Source organism: Ranitomeya variabilis, chromosome 1 (assembly GCF_051348905.1).
Source record: "Ranitomeya variabilis isolate aRanVar5 chromosome 1, aRanVar5.hap1, whole genome shotgun sequence".
In the NCBI taxonomy this organism is placed as follows: domain Eukaryota; kingdom Metazoa; phylum Chordata; class Amphibia; order Anura; family Dendrobatidae; genus Ranitomeya; species Ranitomeya variabilis.
In genome coordinates, this window is record NC_135232.1 from 1,138,229,083 (window position 1) to 1,138,249,460 (window position 20,378).

A 20,378-nucleotide genomic window follows, 5' to 3' on the forward strand; every position below is an offset into this window, starting at 1 on the left:
TGAGAGTCATTTTGTAATAGTAAGTTGCTCACATGCCCATGGTACCCAAAAAACTATCAACTCTCATATCCGTAGTCTTCTCTAGCATCTGTTCTAGAAGCTGCATCCAGATCAATGGATGTGAAAGAAACACTACGGAAGGGGAAAGACAAGGATAACAAAGAACAGAAAGAGAAAAAATATTGGGAAAGTAAACTAAAATTCCAAACTTAAAGAAATAATGCACCATAATTCCCAGGAATGGAAAGCTTGGTCTGTGGCTATACCTGTGGAGCAAAACAAACCCACTAGGAAAAAAAATGAAATACTGTAGCCACAGAAGAGATCTTCAGGGAGGCGTAGCCCAATGTTTAACCCGGACGAGGAAAAGATTAAAAAAAATGAAGAGAAAACTATCCCCTGTCATAAGGTAAGCAAGAGCTCCCCCAGGCACATAGCATCAATATCTTGCGCGATTTCCCACCTACAAAAAATTTTGGCTTCTAAATACTTAAGCAGTAATATAAAATAAGTCCGGGAACAATTGAATAGCAGTATCCTGGTACAAAATCTCCCCTAGGGACCTGGCTTTTGACATAATTCTTTCCTTGGATTCAGAATCATGAAGGCAACAGATAATGTCATGTGGGCATGGTGATGACCCCTTAGGTTGCAGGACCCGATGATCTTGATCAAATTTAAGGGGTGTAGAGACTGTATCTCCTCAGATGGAATTAAAGATGTCCTGCAGGATTAGTTTAGTATTTTCCTGTTCATTAGATTCAGGAACACCTCTCACCCTAATGTTACATCTTATGCCCCTATTATCTAAGTTCTTCAGCTGCATCTAAAGATCTCTAACCATTTTCTGCTGCATGATAGATATTTGTTTGAGCTCAGCCATATGGGATCTGGTTACATCATGTTCTCCTTCCAAACAGTCAATTATACCTGACCAAAGCTGCAAGTCTTGTCGCACACAAGCAATTTCAGACCTGTATGTGTCTTTAACCTCTGTTATCAATCCTTTAAAATCTTCCTTTGAGGGGAAACGTGAAAACAACCTTAGCCATTGAGGGGGAAGGTGGTCATCCAGGTGTTCTCTTTCCTGCAATTCAGCTACATAGCAGCGATATGAGGATCGCTGCTATGTAGCTGAGCCAATTGAGTGGTGCCAGCTTCTAGCCTCCCATGGAGGCTATTGAAGCATGGAAAAAGATTAAAAAAAATGTTTTTAAAAATATGAAAAAAATAAAAAAAATTTAAAAGTTTAAATCACCCCCCTTTCACCCCATCCAAAATAAAACAATAAAAACAAAAATCAAACCTACACATATTTGGTATCGCCGAGTTCAGAATCGCCCAATCTATCAATAAAAAAAAGCATTAACCTGATCGCTAAACAGCATAGTGAGAAAAAAATTTCGAAACGCCAGAATTACGTTTTTTTGGTCGCCGTGACATTGCATTAAAATGCAATAACGGGCGATCAAAAGAACATATCTGCACCAAAATGTTATCATTAAAAATGTAAGCTCGGCACGTAAAAAATAAGCCCTCACTTGACCCCAGATCACAAAAATTGGAGACGCTATGAGTATCGGAAAATGGCGCAATTTTTTTTTCAGCAAAGTTTTGAATTTTTTTTTCACCACTTAGATAAAAAATAACCTAGACGTGTTTGGTGTCTATGAACTCGTAATGACCAAGAGAATCACAATGGCAGGTCAGTTTTAGCATTTAGTGAAACAAGCAAAAAAAACAAACAAAAAACCAGTGTGGGATTGCACTTTTTTTGCAATTTCACCACATTTGGAATTTATTTCCCGTTTTCTAGTACAAGACATGGTAAAACCAATGGTGTCGCTCAAAAGTACAACTCATCCCACAAAAAATAAGCCCTCACATGGCCATATTGACAGAAAAATAAAAAAGTTATGGCACTGGGAAGGAGGGGAGCGAAAAACGAAAACTCAAAAATGAAAAAGGGCAGCGGCGTGAAGGGGTTAAATATATGTACGCAAGACGCATGCGGATCGGTACGCAGGTATATGCTGTGCAGACATACGCTAATGTGAACCCAGCCTTATAGATGCCTCTCCATTACTTAGCCATGGGCTTGATGTCACCTGACATTACAAAGCTGACATCAACCCAACAAATATGAACCCCACGGCAAGTGGGAAGAGCTGGGCAAAGCACCAGAATTGGCACATCTAATAGATGTGCCTTTTCTGTGTGGCTGTGGGCTGCTATTTTTAGGCTGGGGGTCAATATCTATGGTCCTTTGCCAGCTGTTAGGGCTGGCGGAATGCACCAAGTAAATATAGATGTTATTATTGGTGCGTTCGCAAATGGCACTATATGGTGGTATAAGCAAGCTCTGTTACTTCACAGAGTCGCTGTGTTAGAAAAGCACTGTGTCCTGTTAAGCTCACAGGAGTTCGCAGCTAACTGCTGAGCTGATAGCAGTCAGTGGTCAAGCAGTCAGAGAAGCACACAAACAATTCCTCACCGGAGGTGCCGGTATTTTAGTGGCTTATTTCAGCCAGGCCCTGACCACAAGCATACATGACCACACTGGCACAAAGATTGATACTAGCGCATGGCCGTGCGGCCATGCAAACCTTTTATAGTTGCAGCAACTACAGGACCTTCCTTGAGGACCAATGGGAGTTGCTTCAGGACCTGAGCGTGTGTCTTTGTTGTTGCCCACTTTCACCTTGACCACGGCCTCGTCCTCTGGATGCACCATCAGCATCACGTCCACTTTCCCGTCCCTTGCCCCTTGCCTTAACCATTTTAAATGGATTACTGCACTATTTCAAATGCTCAACACAAATGTCTTTATTACTATCGAAATAATATCTGATCAGTATGCCTGCAAACCTATGATTTTTCAAACCCAAACACCAGGCAGGCCTCAGCCAGACCTAATAGACTATATTCAAATTTTTTTTTTTCTTTTAAAGTTAATTTATGCTAAATAGCGCTTTGTAGAATTTGAGTATCACACAGCCACAAAATAAGTACACCGGCCTACAATGACCAAACTTGGAGCAGAGATATATGAGGCCTTTTTCGATGAATTTAAAACACCAAGAAAAAAAGGGGCACAAGGGTAGCACACACAACTATGCTACGTATGCCTGACAAACTATCACTTTTCAACAGGCCTCAGTCTGACTGAACAGACTGTATATTTTTTTTGGGGGGGCAGGATGTTTTGGAAAAAAAATAATTGGTAAATAGACAGTAAATAAGCTGCAGCAGCAGCAGACAGTTATGGAGCTTTGGGGAGGATGCAATGTACGCACATACAGTGCCTGCAGGCCTTGCACTGATGTGGATATGCTGTGCCCTGCCTACCTAGCGCTGCAATATTGGGACCCACGAATTAGCCCTAAAAAGGACTGTTGGTTTCTGAGGAGTTGTGGATGTAAGAATTGCAGACCTACACTAACTATAAAAACCACGATCTCGGCAGCAGCTCTCCCTACTCTCGCTGAAACAGGAGCAGAATGCGGCGAGCAGGGCGGCGCCTGGTCTCTTACACTCGGGATGATGCTGTGCGGCCCAGCCAATCACTGCACGACCACAACAAAGATGGCTGCGGCGTTTCATGGCCTGGCAGACAATCCCTGCACCGTGATTGGGTCTCTAAAGACCGCCAAAAACGCTGGGTGGAGACTACAGTTGCCGACGAATAATCCCGAAAATGCTCACTGCTCGCTGAGTACACCGAGCATAGTGATACTCGGGCGAGTAACGAGTAATGGCGAGCACGTTCACTCATCATTAGTAGTTACTGGTCAATTAGAGGCTTTTCATTAATGCAAGATAAAATCTTTTGTCAAATTTGAACTGTAAACAATCGGCTCAACTCTACATGTAATGTAATATTCATTTTCCTAGTATCTTAGAAGACTGCAATTTAGAGATGAGTTTGGAGAAGATGTTAATTTTAATGAGAACAGAGAAATGTCTACAATCTATCACATTTCTGATTTGAAATATGCTGCTGAAGGAATAATTATCTCCACCGATGTTGCACATTTCAATGTATCATCCCAAGAAGGAAATCAGCTGGTGTTCAAGGAAAACGGCATATTTTGGAAAAATGTCAATGTAAATTATTTTTCTATTTTTACATAATTATGTACCGTAATTAGCATCTATTTTATTTTGTCAGTTTCTATGTCCGGACTGGTTGAGTATAGTTTACTTCTAAAATATGAACAAAAAGAAAAAATATTTCCATTGTCATTTATAAGTCAGGGTATGAAGTATGTACTAAAGCAGACATATCAGATGATCACATTTTTAGACATTGTAAACTAGACTTGATAGTCTTAAAATGTGCAAAATTTATCATAGTGGTTCAGGCTTGATTATAAATTTAGGCAAGAAAGATTCACCGCACACTCTTTGTTTCATTGTTGCGAAAAAGTAATTTTATTAATTTGTGGGAGCAGATAAAGACAGAATATAGTTATGAGCTTAGCGACAAACTTTGATGTTTCAACCCCGCCAGGGTCTTTTTCACTAAGTCGATTTAATAGAGAAGGATAATATAAATGGATATATATAATGTTGAGACATAGTATAGTACAACGATATGTCATGGTCACCCAGATTATATATGCAAGTGTTAGGGTTGGGGGATTGCGCTGAATAAAAATAAATAATAAAGTGCAATCACAACCCGGGGTCCTCCGTGCAGAGATGTAAAACTGCTGCTAGTAAACAATGGCGGAGCTAATCAGCGAGTGATCGCCTTACACGCACTTTGTTAGACGTCACACAGTGTGAACAGAACTCAGAGTACCCAGCTCGCTTACAGCACAGAGTGGTATTGCTAAAAGTAAACAAAGTGCAAACCCTGCTAAATGTCACAGGGGTAATAGCACATGGGTTGAGCTCACTCTGCTAGTAAATAGTGTTGAGCATTCCGATGCTGCAAGTATCGGGTATCGGCCGATACTTGCTGTATCGGAATTTCCGATACCGAGATCCGATATTTTTGTAATATCGGATATCGGTATCGAAACAACATTAATGTAAAAAGGTGTAAAAGAAAGAATTAAAATAAAAAATATCGCTATACTCACCTGTCCGACGCAGCCGGGACCTCGGCGATTGTAAGCGGCAGCGTTGTTTCTTTAAAATTCGCGCTTTTACATGCTTACGTGAATTCCCGGCTTCTGATTGGTCAGGGCGGCCATGTTGCCGGGACGCGGACCAATCACAGCAAGCCGTGACGAAATTACGTCACGGCTTGCTGTGATTGGTCCGCGTCCCGGCAACATGGCCGCCATTAACCAATCACAAGCCGTGACGTCACGGGAGGCTGGACACGCGCTTATTTTGAAAAGCGCGCGTGTCCAGCCTCCCGTGACGTCACGGCTTGTGATTGGTCACGGCGCCATATTGCCGGGATGCGGACCAATCACAGCAAGCCGTGACGAAATTACGTCACGGCTTGCTGTGATTGGTCCGCGTCCCAGGAACATGGCCGCCATTAACCAATCACAAGCCGTGACGTCACGGGAGGCTGGACACGCGCTTATTTTGAAAAGCGCGCGTGTCCAGCCTCCCGTGACGTCACGGCTTGTGATTGGTCACGGCGCCATATTGCCGGGACGCGGACCAATCACAGCAAGCCGTGACGTAATTTCGTCACGGCTTGCTGTGATTGGTCCGAGTCCCGGCAACATGGCCGCCCTGACCAATCAGAAGCCGGGAATTCACGTAAGCATGTAAAAGCGCGAATTTTAAAGAAACAACGCTGCCGCTTACAATCGCCGAGGTCCCGGCTGCGTCGGACAGGTGAGTATAGCGATATTTTTTATTTTAATTCTTTATTTTACACATTTATATGGTTCCCAGGGCCTGAAGGAGAGTTTCCTCTCCTTCAGACCCTGGGAACCATCAGGAATACCGTCCGATACCTGAGTCCCATTGACTTGTATTGGTATCGGGTATCGGTATCGGATTGGATCCGATATTTTGCCGGTATCGGCCGATACTTTCCGATACCGATACTTTCAAGTATCGGACGGTATCGCTCAACACTACTAGTAAATGATGCTAACCGCATAGGGTAATAAAACACAAGCTGAGATAAGGAAGAGAACACATGTGACGCTATGTGCACCACCCTGTCGCCTTCCCAGAGAAGTATTACCTAAGGGTTGGACTTGCTTTGTAACTCTGCTGTGCTAATCGCACACATGAAGGAAACAGGTGCTAGGCCAAGGAAGTAACCCAGTCCTAACCCTACGTGCCTAGGTCAGTACTCTCAGTGTATAGCGCGAAACGTGCAAACAAAGCGGTAGAGTATCCACTCACATACACCACACATAAATGATACTAGTGCAGTGACCAGGAACCCATAACTGTTATACTAGCATGCCTGTGTGCGCTGCTGGAAGCCTTTTTTACACTAGGCTCCACCCCAAACACTCATGCCCAGTCGCCCGAGGCATCATCCACGGACCAATCTGGAGCTGCCACCTCACCAGATCAGCAAGCATTTGATCACAAATGAGCAGATGCCACATCACGGACATACTCAGTCGGATGATCTCTGGACTTAGACTCACGAGCGTCATGCTGCACCTGCATATTGCTGGTTACCATAGACTTAGCTGGAGAGCCAGCAGTAGCCAAGCGAATAGCATGAGCCTGCGCAAAATGCTGGGACCGACATCTGTGCTGAGCAGCAATCGCAGTTGCAGGACCAGAATAGGAGACCATAGCACCAGGCAATGCTTGGGATCTATCCACTGCAGCGAGAGAATCCAGACGCCTAACAACAAGTGCTTCTAGCAAAATTAGAATATCATGCAAATAAAATGCAAATAATGCAAAGAAAAGGGATTACATAATGACTATAAGCATACAACATGTAGCTGTGATTCAAATAGACATAAGATATATGGCTTACTTGTGGGTTGTTGAAGCAAGAAATGTTTCTCAAGGGTAAGGATTGCTCAAGGCATAAGACATAAGATGCTGCAAGTGAAGTACAAGATGTAAGTCAGAGCTCAGCATTACTAGTGACACATTGGTGGAACAGTGTAGTTACCTGTGTTGCTATGGCTTAGTTCAGCGCTCCCGCACCAGCATGGCTGTCAGGCAGTAGCTGTGAGGAGACTACATGTCCGGGTTAAATGCCGGCATGTACCGCTGGACCAAAAGTGTTCCATGGTGGTAAGGCCCACTGGAAGTGACGTCTCCTGTGTCGACACAGCAAGCAGATCCTAAACATCCGCTTATGTGCTGTTGTTACCATGGGAGGAAGGAAGTTCCCTTGGAGTCGAGGCTGTGTGGATTGCGCATTTGTAGAAGTCCAGTGTCAGAGGTATTGTTGCCATGGTTACCAAGTGCACCACGGCACTTCTCTATTAGCGAGCAGGGATAGTTATGCCAAAAATTGTTAATACTGTGGGGAAACTGCAAGGGGGGATGTAGTCCTCCCTACAGTTTATGCGGAAAGTATTCAGACCCCTTTACATTTTTCATTCTTTGTTTCATAGCAGCCATTTGGTAAATTCAAAAAAGTTCATTTTTTTCTCATTAATGTACACTCTGCACCTCATCTTGACTGAAAAAAAATCAGAAATGTAGAAATTTTTGCAAATTTATTAAAAAAGAAAAACTGAAATATCCCATGGTCATAAGCATTCAGACCCTTTGCACAGTATTGAGTAGAATCACCCCTTTGAGCTAGTGCAGCCATGAGTCTTCTTGGGAATGATGCAACAAGTTTTTCACCCCTGGATTTGGGGATCCTCTGCCATTTTTCCTTGCAGATCCTCTCCAGTTCCATCAGGTTGGATGGTGAACGTTGGTGGACAGCCATTTTCAGGTTTCTCTAAAGATGCTCTGTTGGGTTTAGGTCAGGGCTCTGGCTGGGGCAGTCAAGAATGGTCATTAAGTTTTTTCTGAAGCCACAACTTTGTTATTTTAGCTGTGTGCTTAGGGTAACTGTCTTGTTGGAAGGTGAACCTTCGGCCAAGTCTGAGGTCCAGAGCATGGAAGATGTTTTCATCCAGAATATCTCTGTACTTGACAGCATTCATGGTTCCTTCAGTGACAACCAGACATCCGGTTCCTGCAGCTGAGAAACACCTCATAGAATAATGCTGCCACCACCATGTTTCACTGTTGGGATTGTATTGGGCAGGTGGTGAGCAGTGCCTGGTTTTCTCCACACATACTGCTTAGAATTATCACCAAAAAGGTCTATCTTCGTCTCATCAGACCAGAGAATATTATTTCTCATAGTCTGGAAGTCCTTCATGTGTTTTTTAGCAAACTGTATGCTGGCTTTCATATGTCTTGCACTCAGGAAAGGCTTCTGTCTGACCACTCTGACATAACAGCCCGACTGGTGGAGGGCTGCGGTGATAGTAGACTTTATGGAACTTTCTCTCATCTCCCTACTGCATCTCTGGATCTCAGCCACAGTGATCTTGGGGTTCTTCTATAACTCTCTCACTAAGGCTCTTCTCCCACGATTGCTCAGTTTGGCTGGATGGCCAGGTCTAGGAAGACTTCTGGTGGTCCCAAACTTCTACCATTTTAGGATTGTGGGGGCCACCTGGCAATTTTCTTGGCCGAGAGACCACTGTGTTGATGTTCCATAAAGGCACTGCCTAGGATCTTCCAACCCCAATGAGTTCAGTAATTCTTAAAAAAATGTTTTTGCTATGCGTTTCAGAGCTACTCTGGCTCCTTCTGCAGGCTTAAAAATATCCATATACCATAAACAACATGTTTAGACCCTTATTTACACCCTTATGTTCATCAACTGATAAATCAGTATATCAGCAAGACCCACATGCACCTGCAATGCCAGTCTGCATATCAGGAGAATCCAGCTTCACCTCCGTTGCCAATATGTATACTAGGCAGATCAGCTCGCACCTGCCATGCCTATCTAAATACCAGTCATACCTATCTGCATCTGTGGTTCCTGTGTTCCTACTCTGCCTGTCTGTATCAGGTGTACTCTCCTATTGGGCCAGTCCAGCTTTCTGTCCCTTTCTGGTCAGCTACCATGTGTCCGAGGTCTGTCCTGGAGTATCTCCTGGTGTCCATCGTGAGACAAGCCTAACTCCACCATCACAGGCTCTAGTGAAGAGTCAGGTGCCCAGTTAATCATGCTCCTCCAGGCTCTCTTCGGACCATGGCACAGGGATTCCATCACTCCCATTACAGTTGGCTTGTCCACAGTAGATGTGGGCAGGTGTACTTGCCTATCTCTGATCACACCTCCTGCTGTGCTAGACACACGTTCCAACATGATGCTTGAGCAGGGCAGGCCAGCACATCCAAGGCATAAAGGGCAAGCTGAGACAATGTCTCCAATTTTGAGACTTAAGGTACCGTCACACTAAACGATATCGCTAGCGATCCGTGACATTGCAGTGTCCTGGATAGCGATATCGTTGTGTTTGACACGCAGCAGCGATCAGGATCCTGCTGTGATATCGCTGGTCGTTGATTAAAGTTCAGAACTTTATTTGGTCGTCAGATCGCCGTGAATCGTTGTGTTTGACAGCAAAAGCAATGATACCAGCGATGTTTTACAATGGTAACCAGGGTAAATATCGGGTTACTAAGCGCAGGGCCGCGCTTAGTAACCCGATGTTTACCCTGGTTACCAGTGTAAAATGTAAAAAAACAAACAGTACATACTCACCTTCGCGTCCCCCGCCGTCCGCTTCCTGCACTGACTGAGCGCCGGCCGTAAAGTGAAAGCACAGCACAGCTGTGACGTCACCACTCTGCTGTTAGGGCCGGCACTCAGTCAGTGCAGGAAGCGGACGGCGGGGGACGCGAAGGTGAGTATGTAGTGTTTGTTTTTTTTACATTTTACACTGGTAACCAGGGTAAACATCGGGTTACTAAGTGCGGCCCTGCGCTTAGCAACCCGATGTTTACCCTGGTTACCCAGGGACCTCAGCATCGTTGGTCGCTGGAGAGCGGTCTGTATGACAGCTCTCCAGCGACCAAACAACGATGCTGCAGCGATCGGCATCATTGTCTGTATCGCTGCAGCGTCGCTTAGTGTGACGGTACCTTTAGAAGTTAAATGATGTCCAGAAAAAAGATAAAAACCCGCACCGCTTCCTATTGCAATCACTCACCTACCAGCGTGCCCTACGCCGCTACACCAGTACCAATACCATCTACTCCACAAATGGGGCTTCAGGTGCATAACCAAAAAAGTGCATAAAATCCAGAAAAAAAGAAAAAAAAAAAAAAAAAGGAGGTTTGCACTCACCAAGTCCGATAAAACAAATTAGTCTTTATTAGGACATGTGCGATATGGACAGGGAGAATATGTTGACCACAGGATGACAGCTGTTTCGCACACTCAGCGCTTCCACAGATCCCGAAGGGCACGAAACAGCTGTCATCCTGTGGTCAACATGTTCTCCCTGTCCATATTGCACATGTGCTAATAAAGACTAATTTGTTTTATCCGGCTTGGTGAGTGCAAACCTCCTTTTTTTTTTCTTTTTTTTCTGGATTAGAAGTTAAATGAGCAGACCCATCAGTTAGCACATTGAGAAGTCTGGACAGGTACACTTCCACAATGTTGTAGTAATGCTGCCTCCTGCTAATACGGATCGTATCAGGTGGTGGTGCCAGATATAGTGGCATGCTCATAAAATGTTGCCACATTTTGGCCATGCTGAATCTGCCTTCTGACGAGGTGGCTGTGCGACTTCCTCCTATGCTTTGTTCTTCCTCTAAGCTCTGTTGTCAGGTGGGAAAGCCTTCAGTAGTTCCTCTACTAGCGTATGCTTGTATTCCCGCATTTTGCAATCCCTCTCCAATGATGGAAATAATGATGGTTAGTGTTGAGCGATACCTTCCGATATTTGAAAGTATCGGTATCGGATTGTATCGGCCGATATCCGAAAAATATCTGATATCGCCGATACCGATACCCGATACCAATACAAGTCAATAGGACACAAATATCGGAAGTGATCCTGGATGGTTCCAAGGGTCTGAAGGAGAGGAAACTCCCCTTCAGGCCCTGGGATCCATATTCATGTGTAAAATAAAGAATAAAAATAAAAAATAGCGATATACTCACCCTCGGACGCGCCCTGGTTGTAACTGCTGCAACCGGCAGCCTCTGTTCCTAAGAATGAGCGAGTGAAGGACCTTCGATGACGTCGTGGTCACGTGAGCAGTCATGTGAGCGGTTACGCGACCAATCACAAGACCGCGACGTCATCGCAGGTCCTTCACTCGCTCATTCTTAGGAACGGAGGCTGCCGGTTGCAGCGATTACAACCAGGGCACGTCCGAGGGTGAGTATATCCCAATTTTTTATTTTTATTCTTTATTTTACACATGAATATGCATCCCGATCCCGATTCCCGATATCGCAAAAATATCGGAACTCGGTATCGGAATTCCGATACCGCAAATATCGGCCGATACCCGATACTTGCGGTATCGGAATGCTCAACACTAATGATGGCACATTGTCCTTGTAGCAGGGATCCAGCAGGGTAATCTGCATTGGTAAGTACACAGGAATTTCAGCGGTCGTTGCACAATAACAGCAGCATGTATGGCTCATGTGTGACAGGCTGCTCAGAGGTAACCAAAGCTGTCCATGGTGGGAGGTGTATCAAATGTGTACTCTGTATGCCCCCAGCCACACTCTAATGATGCTCGTAAGCTGCTCTGAGTGCCACACTGCTGTGAAAATGGTTGTTTCTCCTCATCATTGCCTTCCCAAACTGTTCCTTGACTGTACAGTTAGGTACCTGGTCGCAGTTGGGACAGTAACCCATCCTCCAAGCTATGTGTGGACAACAAAACTGATAACGGTGTAAAGTGACCCTGTGTCCACTGCTCCTCTTCCTCCAGTGCCACCACCTCATCCATCATTGCCTGAATAGTGTTTTTTCCAGCCAGCATATAAGTGATAAAGTAATGCTGATGATGATGGAGTATTCAAGAAGTGCAACATTGCACACACGTCCTGCATGGAGGCCCAGTCATCGGTGGTGAAGTGGTGTGCATGCTGTAGCTGAAATTCCAGTATTGCCTGGTAATGCTTACACAGCCTCTCCAGCATATGCAAGGTGGAATTCCACTTTGTTGGTAAGTCGCATATCAGCCGGCGAGCAGGAAGACAGATGTGACACTGCAGAGCAGATAGGTGAGCAGAAGCAGGGTGAGAATGCAGAAAGCGCACACGCACTGCCCGCACTTTCAGCAGCATCTCTGAGATGAAATATGTGGGTAGGTTTTCAGGAAACTCTGTTTCTACCAAGTTCAGCACATGCGCCAGGCATGGGATGAGCATCAAACCAGCTAGACCCAGAGCTTCTATGAGATATCGCTCATTATCGCACTCCACCAGACTGTTTGATCCCCATTCACAGCTCCCAGAGGAGTTTTTGAACAGTCTACTGTTGTTTCTCCCTGACTGTGCTGAAGTTGGTAGTGCAGGTCTTACTGTGACCGGATGAGGAGGTGGTGGAGTAAGCAGAGTAGTAGGAGGAGAGAACCTTGATTGATAAATGTCCAGTAATCCTCTGTGATGGTAATACATAGGCTAGAACACCCTCTGCCTCTATCCCAGCTGCCACTACATTTACTTAGTGATCAGTTAGGGAGATGTAACATCCCTGGCTGTGTTTACAGGACCACATATCGGTGGTAAGGTGAACCTTGCCACTGATGGTGTTGTGCAGTGCACCCCTTATTTTAACCGCAACATGTGTGTAGGGCAGAGATGGTACACTTGGAAGAGTAGTGACGGCTGGAAACAGCACAGAGTCATCATCATCCTTGATTCGGCTGTCAAGTGCTTCTGTGTGTAAAATGGCCAATGCTCTTTGCCCACATGCCTGATTCCTACCCTGAGTGCTATGACTCAACTAGCAATGCCTGCAACACAGAATGGCATTATAATAATGTTATTCATCTCTCCTGGCACCATGTCTTCCAAGAGCAAGGCTGACTGTTCCTGTCTTCCAAAATATAAGCTAGAAGTTTTTCTAGTGTAGTAGGTTCCTTAGCACCCAGGTAGTTGTGGTTGATGGGATTATGGGGCAGAATACAAAATAGATATAATTACATAATAATTTGATTTCCATAGCACCAACATATTCCACAGCACTTTACAATTAAGTGGGGACATGTACAGACAATAAAAACAAAACAAAGTAAAACATAGTTCAACAATTCTTGGAGGAGTGAGGGCCGTGCTCGTAAGCTTACAATCTATAAGTCTACATAGTGGCACATGTTCTCCTGAACATGAAAACAGAGAGACCGCACCCTTTCTGAATGAAATAATGGCAGCTTGGAATCTTCTATCAAGGCTGAAAGCACACTATAATTTCTCGAAAGGCAGCAGAATCCTCAAGGTGTTAGGCCATGTGCACACGTTCAGTATTTTTCGTGTTTTTTCGTGTCTTTTTGCTATAAAAACGTGATAAAAACGTGGAAAAAAACGTGAAAAAAACGCTTACATATGCCTCCCATTATTTTCAGGGTATTCCGCATTTTTTGTGCAAATGTTGCATTTTTTTCCGCGAAAAAATCGCATCGCGGAAAAAAAGCAACATGTTCATTAAATTTGCGGAATTGCGGGGATTCCGCACACCTAGGAATGCATTGATCTGCTTACTCCCCGCAAGGGGCTGTGCACACCATGCGGGAAGTAAGCAGATTATGTGCGGTTGGTACCCAGGGTGGAGGAGAGGAGACTCTCCTCCACGGACTGGGCACCATATAATTGGTCAAAAAAAAATAATTAAAATAAAAAATAGTCATACACTCACCTTCGATGGCCCCCAGAGTGTTCCCGCCTCTCAGCGCTGCTTGCTCTCTCTTCCGTTCCTATAGATGCTCTGTGTGAAGGACCTGCGATGACGTCGCTGTCTTGTAATTGGTCGCGTGACCGCTCATGTGACCGCTCACGTGACCGCGACGTCATCGAAGGTCCTGCACACACCATCTATAGGAACGGACGCCGCTAAGGAGATCAGCTGTCTGCAGGTGAGTATAACCATTTTTTTATTTTTTTTATTATTTTTAACATGATATCTTTTTACTATTGATGCTGCATAAGCAGCATCTATAGTAAAAAGTTGGTCACACTTGTCAAACAGTATGTTTGACAAGTGTGACCAACCTGTCAGTCAGTTTTCCAAGCGATGCTACAGATCACTTGGAAAACTTTAGCATTCTGCAAGCTAATTACGCTTGCAAAATGCTAAAAAACCGCGAAAAAAAACGGGAAAATAACGCAAAAAAAATGCGGATTTCTTGCAGAAAATGTCCGGTTTTCTTCAGGAAATTTCTGCAAGAAATCCTGACGTGTGCACATACCCTTAAGGTAGCGACTGTGGCATCATGTCATTGATGGATTGGAAGTTGTGCTTTGAAGAACATTAACCGTTACAACAGTGGATGAGGTGGAATGAACAAAACAGTGACTCCTGCTGTGATTGAAATAAGCAATGGAACATTTACTTCATTTTGCTCTCCACTTTCTTCTCACTCATGGGCTTGCCAGAGTTTGCAACGGAGGCCAAATGTGATTAACATTCGTTACTACTTCTGCTGGGATGGCTGCTGTCAGCCCTACCGGTGGTGCTAGAGCTGCTGCAAGTGGGGACTTCATTCTTATCCATGATTTTTTTTCCCCTATTGCTGTGCCACATCCATTGCCCGTGCCATGATGAGGTTTTGCATACATTTGGGAAAAAAAAGTGTAATGCTTAATTTGTTTCTAAATTCTGTTAACAAACTTACATTTTTGGCTTAAAATTCTTCCACCTATGACAAAATCGCTTAACCCTAAATAAAGAGGTCTCTAAGCACATGCATGGAAAATATTTGGGGGCAAAAGTCAGCAATATTGTTGTGGCTCCTATAGTTAAATGTTTATGTGTAAGGATTACTTTTTTATGTATCGAGATAATACATTGAGATATTTATCTGTTTCATCATCTTTATTTCACAGTTTGGTCTTTGTTATGAACTGCTTTTTATTTTATCAATACTTAAAATTAAAATTAAAAAAAAAATAAAATAAAATAAACCATAATATCACATAATCAAAATCAAATTTGCATAATTTTTTGTTTCAAATCATTCATTTATTATTTATTATGATGATTTTACTTCTTTAATTGTCTATCTATGATTTCTATCTCTGTCTCTGATTTCTACGGTGATAGGTTCCCGTGTCTACATGCTCTGAACAGTGTCCTCCAGGCTTCAAGAGAACTCTAAAGCCAGGACCACATAAATGCTGCTTTCTATGTATGAAATGCTCAGAAGGGGAAATATCCAATGAAACAGGTAAAACATCATAACATAATTCAATGTAAATGTGACAACATTATGATTGCTTAAAAAAGAGGAAAGCCACGTAAAAAGATTGATTGCACTTCCTAAATTTTAATAATATAAATATTTATTTTAAAACAAACACAAACATGTAGGAAAAACAAACAGAAACATTAAAAAAATTCACATTGCATCAGAACATATTATCTAGGAAACAACCAACCCATATGACCAGCATCATAACCATTATAGCCATTTTAGGCTGGTCAGCTGATGTTAGTTGGTAACCACGCCCACCTCCATTTAAATAGTCACATGACCCATCAGCTGATTGTCGGTTATGGAGTTTTTCTTCTTTGCAGACCAGCTAGGTGTGTGGAGCTCACCTGTGACTGTGGTATTGCCGATGTTGGAGTCCTGTTATCCTACTACCATTTACTTTTTGTCTGTCCCTTGTTTGTTTCTTTCCCTGTGTAATATCTTCTGCAGTGGTGAGGCTAGCATCCTTGCCAGCAAGTGAACTAGACAGGGTTAAAGCCAGGGACTAGGCACATGACAGCAGCGGGGGGGAAGGACCCACATAGGGCATTAGAGAAGGTTAGGAAGAGAAACAGCCTTGTGTCAGGAGGTGTCCCATCCCTGGCTTCTGACCGTTAGGACCTTCCTCTCCTTTTTCCATCTAGATGTTCTCATATGCTGTGTCGTCCACCGGACATACCTGTGACAGCATTGCACCTTTTTCTTTGTTAAATAATATTTGATATCTCTTTAGGGGTACTGTCCACTTATATTAATTTTACATATTCATTATGTTTACATGGCTCTATTGGTTGTCATTGTGGTCATATAGATTGTATCTAATGATTAAAGTTTACTTTACTTGTGGGAAAACCTCCTTATTTTTTTAAAAAAAACTTAAAGGAAGTAATTCTCAAAATTGAGTCTTTATAAAATGTATTTTATTGTTCTGAAAATGCAAAACCTGTGTAAACCAAAATGTTACCCTCAAAACATATAAGGAATAAGCATTGTAAGTCTCAAAATTTCAATATTGCTCCTGCACTTCCATCTGTCCTGGCAAAACATTTTAGATTTGTGCCACTTCGAGGATATTTCTGAACTCAAGGGATAACATATGTCTTTTAAAAGATGCAATTGTTAAAAAAATTGAACATTTATTTTTCCACTACAGATTTCCATTAAATCAAGTGTTAAAATTATGGGTTTAAACACCTGAATTTATACCAAGATAGATTAGTTTAGAGTTATAGATGGCTTGAGAGTTGAGTAGCTAAATGAGTCTCTCAAAATTTGGATATATTTGAAAAAACTGACCGTCACATCTATACATAGACTAAGTGTGAACAGGTGCTGAACCTAGAGTAACCAACTCATATATAGTCAAGTAAAAAAGGCAGCACACTGCAGCGCTAAGGCATGCAAACATGAAACATGAAAACTGAACTGCAATACTGCACTAGAAATATGAAAAATTAGAGCGTTTAGCGCATAAAAATGGCCAATTTTATGTGTACCTGATAGCCCCTTTACGGCATCTCTCGTATATCAGGTCCTACGCTTGCCTACCTCGCTGAGAATAAACGTCTCCATGTGAATGGGTACCTGTGAAAACCTCTTCCTAGACTCATATTCTCTCTCTCTGTGGAAGGGTACTGGACCTGCTGCAATTAAAACACCTGGGCTAGGAGGCGGAGTGCTCAGTCAGAAGGCTAAATAATATATTTGAAAGCCCAGGTGTTTTAATCGCAGCAGGTCCAGTACCTCTCCACAGAGAGAGAGAATATGAGTCTAGGAAGAGGTTTTCCCAGGTACCCATTCACATGGAGACGTTTATTCTCAGCGAGGTAGGCAAGCGTAGGACCTGATATACGAGAGATGCCGTAAAGGGGCTATCAGGTACACATAAAATTGGCCATTTTTATGCGCTAAACGCTCTCATTTTTCATATTTCTAGTGCAGTATTGCAGTTCAGTTTTCATGTTTGCATGTCTTAGCGCTGCAGTGTGCTGCCTTTTTTACTTGACTATATATGAGTTGGTTACTCTAGGTTCAGCACCTGTTCACACTTAGTCTATGTATGGATGTGACGGTCAGTTTTTTCAAATATATAATGCTACGTTCACATTTGCGGTGTGCGCCGCAGCGTCGGGTGCCGCAGCGTCGCCGCATGCGTCATGCGCCCCTATATTTAACATGGGGGCGCATGGACATGTGTCGCACTTGCGTTTTGCGCCGCATGCGTCCCTGCGGCGCCCGTGTCTGGGCGCAGAGGACGCAGCAAGTTGCATTTTTGCTGCGTCAAAAAACAATGAAAAAAAGGACGCATGCGGCGCAAAACGCAGCGTTGTACATGTGTTTTGCTGCGTTTCGGTTTGCGTTGTGCGTTGCGGCGCCGACGCTGCGGCACACAACGCAAATGTGAACGTACCATTATTTAGCCTTCTGACTGAGCACTCCGCCTCCTAGCCCAGGTGTTTTAATCGCAGCAGGTCCAGTACCCCTCCACAGAGAGAGAGAATATGAGTCTATGAAGAGGTTTTCACAGGTACCCATTCACATGGAGACGTTTATTCTCAGCGAGGTAGGCAAGCGTAGGACCTGATATTCGAGAGATGCCGTAAAGGGGCTATCAGGTACACATAAAATTGGCCATTTTTATGCGCTAAACGCTCTCATTTTTCATATTTCTAGTGCAGTATTGCAGTTCAGTTTTCATGTTTCATGTTTGCATGTCTTAGCGCTGCAGTGTGCTGCCTTTTTTACTTTTCAAAATTTGGAGTCTGAAAGCCTTAAGCTCCTAGTTTACTTTCAGTCCCTCCCATGTATCCAGGAAGCAAAGTTTGCAAATTAGATGTAGATGAACTCATCAGCGGTAAGGATTTATTTTTTATTTGTTTATTGTACCAGACAGCAGAGCGTTATAAACGTGTAGAAAATAAAAAAAAATCTTTATACTCACCATACCGCTCAACTCTCCAGCCTTTTCACTACCTACTGCTAGTTTTCCGATCCTTGCTAGAACTTCTGATCCCCGGCCACTCGCATGGGAATCCCCAGGCCACTTATGCTATGCCAGAACCTCCAGCTTTTGAGGGGTCTTGGATCTTTCTGCGTTAGTGCATGGAAGGTCCCAGTGGCATTACATGCACTGTTATCTTCTACAAACAGGCACAGATCTCTTGATGGCACATTATAGTTCTGAAAAATGGTGGCCAATGGCCACCATTTTGTGAAATACACTCTAAAGCAAATTTTTTAAAAAATGTCTGCATTTTGTAGAAATGTACACTTGAATGTATTAAGGTTTAAAATTGATGTCAAAATGAAAAAGTGAAATGATAAAAATATATATAACAACATTTATACAATAAAGTGTATATATTTTTTCTTCTAAATTGGAGTTTCATAGAGAAAATGTGTTTTTTATTTTAATACAAAAATGTTAACTTTTTTTTTTACCTAAACTTATCATTAAAATAAAGTACAATGTGTGGTGAGAAAAACAATGTCTGAATTATTTGGATGAATTAAGTCGTTACTCAGTTGCGTTTTGATGAACTTACAGATACCAAATTTCTAACATATGGTTTCTTCTTGAACCTCTAAAATGGCTCATTCCAAAGATATTAAGGTTTAGTGTTTTCTTTCTTCTTTTTTTTAGACAGTGTATCATGCCAAAAATGCCCAGAAGATCAGTGGCCAAATGACATCAATCAATGTGTAACAAAACCTATTGAATTTTTGTCCTATCAAAATGACCGTGTGGTTCTTGTAATTTCTGCAATTTCTGTATTTTGTTTTGTTAAAGCAACTTTAATTTTGGGAATCTTCATTCTATTTCAAGACACTCCAGTTGTTCAAGCAAATAACCATACCCTGAGCTTCATTCTCCTGGTTTCCATCATGTTGAGTTTCCTCTGTGTGTTTTTGTTCCTGGATCGTCCTACACATGTCACCTGCATGCTTCGTCAGACATCATTTGGGATCATCTTCTCTGTAGCCGTATCTTCTATTCTGGCTAAAACCATCATGGTCTACATGGCGTTCAAGGCCACCAAACCTGGGACTTCCTGGAGAAGATTGATTGGTGTAAAGGTTTCAAACTATGTGGTCTTCTTCTGCTCATTTATCCAAGTGTTACTCAGTATCATTTGGTTATCTACTTCTCCTCCATTCCCAGAGATGAACACTCACTTATATCCGGACAAAATCATATTTCAGTGTAATGAGGGGTCAATGGTGGCCTTTTCCATGCTCCTGGGTTATATGGGACTACTTGCTCTCATAGGTTTCATTGTTGCTTTCTTGGCCAGAAATTTACCAGATTGCTTTAATGAAGCTAAGAACATCACATTCAGCATGCTGGTGGTCTGCAGTGTTTGGGTGGCTTTCATCCCATCCTACATGAGTGTTACTGGGAAAAATACTGTTCTTGTAGAAATATTTGCTGTAATATCTTCAAGTTTTGGCATTTTAGGCTGCATATTCTTCCCTAAATGTTATATCATGCTGGTGAGACCAGAGTTAAACTCAAAACGTAGTTTATCCAGGCAAATGAAAGCCAACTCTAGCACTTGACTTTCATGCACATAGACATTTGTCCTTTAATTTCTATAGAATGTCCTCATAAAGAATATGTAAGTGAGGAGGCACCTTGGCTTCATTTAAAGCCATTAAAATTAACACAAAATAACTGGATATTTAGAAAGTAAGAGCTCTGTACATTTATCCTTGTTTGTGGAAAATAAGGTATCTGGATACATCAATACCTATGGGTGTTCTGATTACTTCTCTCAAGTGTATAATGAAAGAATATAATATTATATAATAAATAAATATATATAATAAATATAAGAATCTACTGCCCAGCACCCAGTAAATGGAGCAGATAGACAAGAGGTATAGTTGTGCTCAAAAGTTTATATACCCGGCAGAATATTTGCTTTCTTGGTCTTTTTTCAGAGAATGTGAATGATAACGCCTAAACTATTTCTCCACTCATGGTTAGTGGTTGAGTGAAGCCA

The 20,378-nt window shown here is 42.7% G+C and overlaps 1 protein-coding gene across 1 annotated transcript; it reads left to right on the forward strand.

Annotated features, from left to right (window-relative positions):
- The first annotated feature begins 346 nt into the window (after window positions 1-346).
- LOC143815024 (vomeronasal type-2 receptor 26-like) lies at window positions 347-19,932 on the forward strand. The gene is made up of 3 exons (XM_077293856.1): window positions 347-409; window positions 15,222-15,345; window positions 19,016-19,932. Exons 1-3 carry the CDS (start codon window positions 347-349, stop codon window positions 19,930-19,932), a joined length of 1,104 nt encoding a protein of 367 aa, XP_077149971.1.
- Window positions 19,933-20,378: the final 446 nt, after the last annotated feature.